At 35.3% G+C, this 6,000-nt stretch overlaps 1 protein-coding gene across 1 annotated transcript in view; it reads right to left on the bottom strand.

Moving 5' to 3' along the window:
- The window catches only part of LOC135217581 (mitochondrial glutamate carrier 1-like), an 86,659-nt gene that overhangs the window by 51,314 nt on the left and 29,345 nt on the right, over positions 1–6,000 (bottom strand). Inside the window, exons 2-3 of the mRNA XM_064253547.1 lie at positions 3,627–3,731; positions 1,586–1,665 (exon numbers count right to left, since the gene is read on the bottom strand). Of these exons, the coding sequence (XP_064109617.1) occupies positions 1,586–1,608 (23 nt within the window). The 5' untranslated portion in view covers positions 1,609–1,665; positions 3,627–3,731. The remainder of the gene's footprint in view (positions 1–1,585; positions 1,666–3,626; positions 3,732–6,000) is intronic.

Genomic DNA, 6,000 nt, shown 5'->3' with positions numbered 1-6,000 from the left:
GGGAGAGAACGCCCCATCATATAGGTAGGACATATTTTGTAAAAACTTAGAAAACCGTTACCTTTGGGAAAGAGAGAGAAGTGTGAAATAGACTCTTTACGTGAATACTTTGAAAAGAGTGATATGTGTGATATATCTTTTATCCATTATTATCTTTATTACAGATGGGTCCTATTCCATGGCTAATTTAGAGACGGAATCTCTAACCTGACTAATACGATGAACTGATTGACATTTTGGGTCTGGGAGTGAATTCTTAGTCAGGAGGGTAGAATGTCAACTTACTGGTTTCTTTATGGGCAGTTTTAGGGTTTCTGCCATTATGACTTGTTAATCATATTGTCCTATTTTATAATCAACTGCTTTGGTTAATAAATAGTATATTTTTGTACTTACGAGATCTTAATAGCCTAATGACATGATTGCAGACAGAGGGCACCATTGACAGCAGGTAAGAATTTTCAGTTTGTGTAGTTTAGTGAACAGGGAGGGGAGTAACAACTTACCAAATACACAATTACATAGCTGATCATGTAATTATTTGTTGTTAAGTTACTTATATAAAAATGACATTTTTATAATAAGATTTAATATATATGTACTTAGCAAATAATTACATGATCAGCTATGTAATTATTTGGTAAGTTACTTATATACTCTGACATAATTTACTTTTTGGTATCAATTACTTCTTCATCAAAAACAATATAAAATACGGTTTTGTTCTGCAATAGATAGAATAAGAAAAAAAGGCTGTATATCAGTAAAGGAAGCATATAATTTGAGGCAAAAGTCCAATAAATCATAATGAGCACCTGATAGATATCCATTTCTATAGCTGGCACTTTATGTACTGTAATCTATTCTTGAGTATTGTTGTTAATAATGAATATGCACCCTTTGCCATCAAAAACGTGTAAATACTATGATTACTAACTTGAGAGCAAAATGTTTATCTACAACTAAGTTACTCACACTGATCAACTGGTACAAGTTAAACCCAAACTGGGCATGTTAAATAGGTGAACCAAGCAACATGACTAAACTACTTCACAGTACAAAATTCTTCCTCTGTATACATTAGCAGAATCTTGATGCATAGTAAGTTTCGTCATTACAGTATATTCAAACACCACTGAATTTTTTATTTAACCTTAAACACTAAGTAATCCGTCTAAAGTGACCTACTTATTCATTTATATTTACTATGTCCAAATAGCAACAAATAAGAGAAGTTAACAAAAGAAAAAAGCAACATCAGTGAACAAGATCTGGAAATAGTATGCCTCTGTGTCAATCACGAACTGTCTAGAACAAGGTTACTCTTACCACTGCAAAACCAAAATACGCACTGTACAGTGCATTACACTTTCTGTATATGATGTGGATACCCATCCACATGATGTTACTTTGGCTAATACTACTCAACAGTGAATTGTGGTAGTCAGAAATACAGGATACAAAAGCATACAAGATCAAAAAGTGTACAGTATGCCAGACACAAAGCACTAAGACCAAAGTCAATGTATAGAAATTAAGAGTAAAGTGTAATCACGAAAGAGTAAAGGTCAAAACTATTACTTACTTAAATTTTGGTTGGTCCCCCATTTTTACAGCGTAGTGATATGCACAATATATGTGGCAGTCTTATGTTGATTCAAGCTTCTGAAATTGAAAATTCAATTAATAAAATTTACCTATTTCTTACGTAACTAATATGCAATGAGCAGTTACCATACCACTGGATACAATGAACAGTAGATACCAAAAAATAATAATGATAAAAAATATAAAATTTTGGGGGGATCCATTAAACTATACATTTCTACTGTACTGATTGGCAATGGAAGATTCAATAGTGCAAAATCAAGGAAACAAATGAGGTGTAAACAAAGACTAAATTTAATCTTATTCATGTCTGTACATCAAACTTCTGACATTAATTGCAATGATTGGTAGCTATTAACATTTACCAGCAAGTAACTTGTTAATACTGTAGCAATGAGAGCAAAGAAATTGAAATTTGCCAATTTATGTAAATTATATAGTGCTGAAGAATCTTACTATATTCACCATCAAGTATAAATATTCATTGCCATGTAGTAATAAATACAAATTTCTTTGGCCTATCCAATACCATAAATACTCTCCAAGCAATGAATTAAACTTTCAGCCTGAACAAATTATGAACAGAGTACACAGTCTTTGCCATAATTAGAAGCATCCCGTTTCTTCTAACAAAGCTAAAGCTGTTTGAAAAAGCAAATAAAATAAATTAAAATTTTAACATCCTGAGATGTCAAGGTGTCAAAACCTCAGACTAATCTATGTTGGGTTGTGCAACCTCACAACATGGTTAATTTCCACCCATTGCAGTTCTAGAAGCATCCTATGCAAAGGAAAAATTATACATTGGCTTTTTGAAAAGCCTATGTATAATTCATTCTTGGCTATCAAAGGTATGAAATGAATAAATACTAAAAATTATCACCTATTTCCAGTGAGGAATAAATCTCTCACAAAAAAATCTAATTAAATAATTAGGCTAAGAATAATGGTCAACCTTCTTTAATTTTTATTCTATTTTCATATAAGTTCAGTCTCTCCTGTGTAAGTCTGTTATGTTCTGGGAGACAGAACATCATCATCATCATCATCATCATCATCATCATCATCATCATCATAATAATAATAATAATAATAATAATAATAATAATATTAATAATAATAATAATTTGTCACTACTTTTTAAATATACTAGACTTTGTATGATCTTTAGTTCGTGAATTAATGTCTAAACTTCAGGTTTTGTTGCTAGAATTTGGAAAAGCATAGTCTTGCACAAGTGTTTATAAAATACTGTATCTCAACAAGGTATCAATGTAAAATTATACATGCTCCAAACACGACAATGGAGACCATACAATTTAACAAGGACAGAAGTTCAAGAGGATTTGATAGCCGGTCAACCTCTGTCATGAAACCGTACCTCTCGAGCCAATATATAAAAATAAATTACATTGAGAGAGAGAGAGAGAGAGAGAGAGAGAGAGAGAGAGAGAGAGAGAGAGAGAGAGAGAGAGAGAACAAACGGTTTAACTTAAAATGATTGACGACACACGTTAGCCAAAGCATTATAACGTCACTGCAGTGACTGATTTGAGTGATTTCATAACTAATGGCACCAGTCGACTTATTGTGGGTGTGACTTAAATTTAGCCTCCAAACGAGTTCTGATTGCATAGCCTAGTTAATAAAAAGGACACTGACAAAAGATAAAGCTACGCAAGTAGTTAGTTCATTTCGAGCTTTCAGTGTCATTCACACACTGCACTGGGCTCACTCCCGCATCACTTTTCCCTTTGCCAAAACAGTCCACCAACCATACATTGGGACCATCAGCTGATCATAAGGCTCACGCACTAACAGTATTTATATATCAGCTGAGAGCACGTCGTCTGCTGTTTCAGCATTTACGTCGAGGGGTGGCCTCTATCGCCTTTCTTTGACATTCTACGCAGCATGCACCAGATAAATGGGGGTTCTTGGGTTCCATAAAAGGCTGTAACGTCACAAAAAATCACAGAACATGAGGTAAGACACAAACGGATCAGTTGAGAACTTACGACCACCGGCTGAGTTTCGCCCACTGGTGCTGCCTGGCCTGGCTCTTTCAATGATGATGAGTTGACGGCGATGAATGGCTGTCCGACGTACGATTCATTCTTTTCCTGGAGGGACAGATCGTGTTGGATTAATTAACGAAGATCACTATTACGCCTTCTCCTGATTATTAACAGAAAGATATAAATTGAAAACAGAACTTAAATTATTCAAATTCTTGTTACAACAAACTGATCTATAGTGAAAATTTTTCCAATTAAATGGTATTTTCTCCACCTAGGCCAAAGATTAACTCGTTGCCAAGTTGTCACCCTGGTCAATTTTCAGAATCCCTTACTATATAATGACTTCAAATTTTGAAGATTTTATTTTGATGGTTACTGCGTGGTCGAAGTTGAGTCTTTTAACTTACTCTGTTAGTTTTCGAGGGTCTATCATTGTAAGCAATATTACACGGAGTAATAATTATTACGAGAATTCTCAGGCGTGCATAGCCATAGTTATTTTAATGCCAGTGTACAGAGTCCAATTAATCAGTCACTAATTCACCAATTTTATTAAAACCATAGATTCTGTATAGAAAGGTAGGTGTTCTAATGACAGTCAAATACGCTCATAAATTCAGCTCTTCCCCTCCCCGGAATATCACTGCCCTTAATACATTATATAAATACATTATTTGATATGTATTATAAGATGAAAAAAAATTATGTCGAATAATGCTACCGTGAAGCACGAAGGGCAATAAAATAGAGCGAGACCCGTATTGCCGAATAACGCTACTGTAAAACGCGGGAGTACCGTAGACAGTATCGATTAGTCACCATGAATTACAATATTTATATGGGTTACGCAAGCCCCATAAAACTGATGATCGACATTAGGCTTACGGTGGCCGATGTGTGCATAGAAAATGAATGTCGTCGAATCTACTAGAAACAATACTCATATTGTCTGTTGCTAGGTAAACTAACGGCTAGAATTAAAAGCGATATATCGATGAAGCACTGATAGCATATTGAGCAGATTCTTAAATGTGATTTTATTCCATATTTGACTTCCTCCATTATTCATTTACACGAGCAAGTTTTACTTCCACGATAGCAGACGGTGTCCAATCGATAGCAAGAAGTGTCTTAGCACGTGTGTCATGCAACTTGTGTAATTTACGCAATCTGACATTTCACTGCAGTAGTGGCGTTCACGGAACCAGTCCATACTACTTACAAACGGCGCATTGGAGAGTCTGAGAGCTAGGCAACCACCACCTATTTTCCATGCTGATACAACGCGTTCGCTGTGACGGTGCTCAAATCAGCAAAGTTAAGCAAACACCAGGGCTGGTTAGTTCATGGGCGGGTGCCTACCAAGAAATGACAGATGCCGTAGGCCCATATGCCTATTGAACTTGTTGTCGAATGTATTCTCCTCTTAGCAACAGAAGCAGAGAGAGAGAGAGAGAGAGAGAGAGAGAGAGAGAGAGAGAGAGAATTAATAAAAGTTCTTTATATAATTTACAATTACTTCTTCATTCATTAGCCAACTCTCATCGTAAGATTTTGGGTTCCTTTGCTAGAGGTGGACGAAACGAAAGAAACGCAGGAAAGAATGGACTGGCAAGAGTAAATAGCTGAATAATAAATCGTTAATAAGAACGAGATCTGGGAAGCCAACCAGTCCCCAAGGTCACCTCTGGGTCAGGATTATTGTACGTTCGAGTTCAGTGTCAACATATCCCTTTGGATTTTTTGGATTACCTTCTATCTAGTTGGCCAGAGAGAGAGAGAGAGAGAGAGAGAGAGAGAGAGAGAGAGAGAGAGAGAGATTGTTATGTATCATTATATATTTACCTTCATACGTTGTTCTTGTACGCCTACTTTTTAAAGGCCTGATAGTTTCTACTTCCTTTCAATTGACAGTGAACTGTGTAGGAATGTATTTTAGGTTTGTTTAGTACACTTTGTGTTGTCCTTTCACATATTGTCAATAGAAGATTAGCTTTGTTAAAAAAATATATTACACCAGTAACACTCAACAACAAAAATGAACGTCAATCTTAAAACTATATTTAGTTCATTGTAACTGCTATTTGGTCTACCTTAATCCCTCTACCCCAACTTTATCTCCATTTCTTCAAAAACACTTTATCCCATCTTTTCAACACTATCCTATCACCGACTGTCATTTTTTTTTTTGCGCTTACAGCTTTACATCAAACTTGATTTGTGTCGACACTCTACATAAATAACCGGAGAATGCACGAGTTCAATCAATAAACAATATTACTGCGACACTAAAATGGCGAACAGAATGAATGACTATATAACCTAGTGTCAATAAGTAGCAAGAAACGAAAGTGACTCTACACACGAACGT

The sequence above is a fragment of the Macrobrachium nipponense genome, chromosome 7 (genome assembly GCF_015104395.2).
Source record: "Macrobrachium nipponense isolate FS-2020 chromosome 7, ASM1510439v2, whole genome shotgun sequence".
Lineage (NCBI taxonomy): Eukaryota > Metazoa > Arthropoda > Malacostraca > Decapoda > Palaemonidae > Macrobrachium > Macrobrachium nipponense.
Note: the sequence above shows the minus strand (reverse complement) of the source record. Positions and strands in the feature narration are given on the sequence as shown.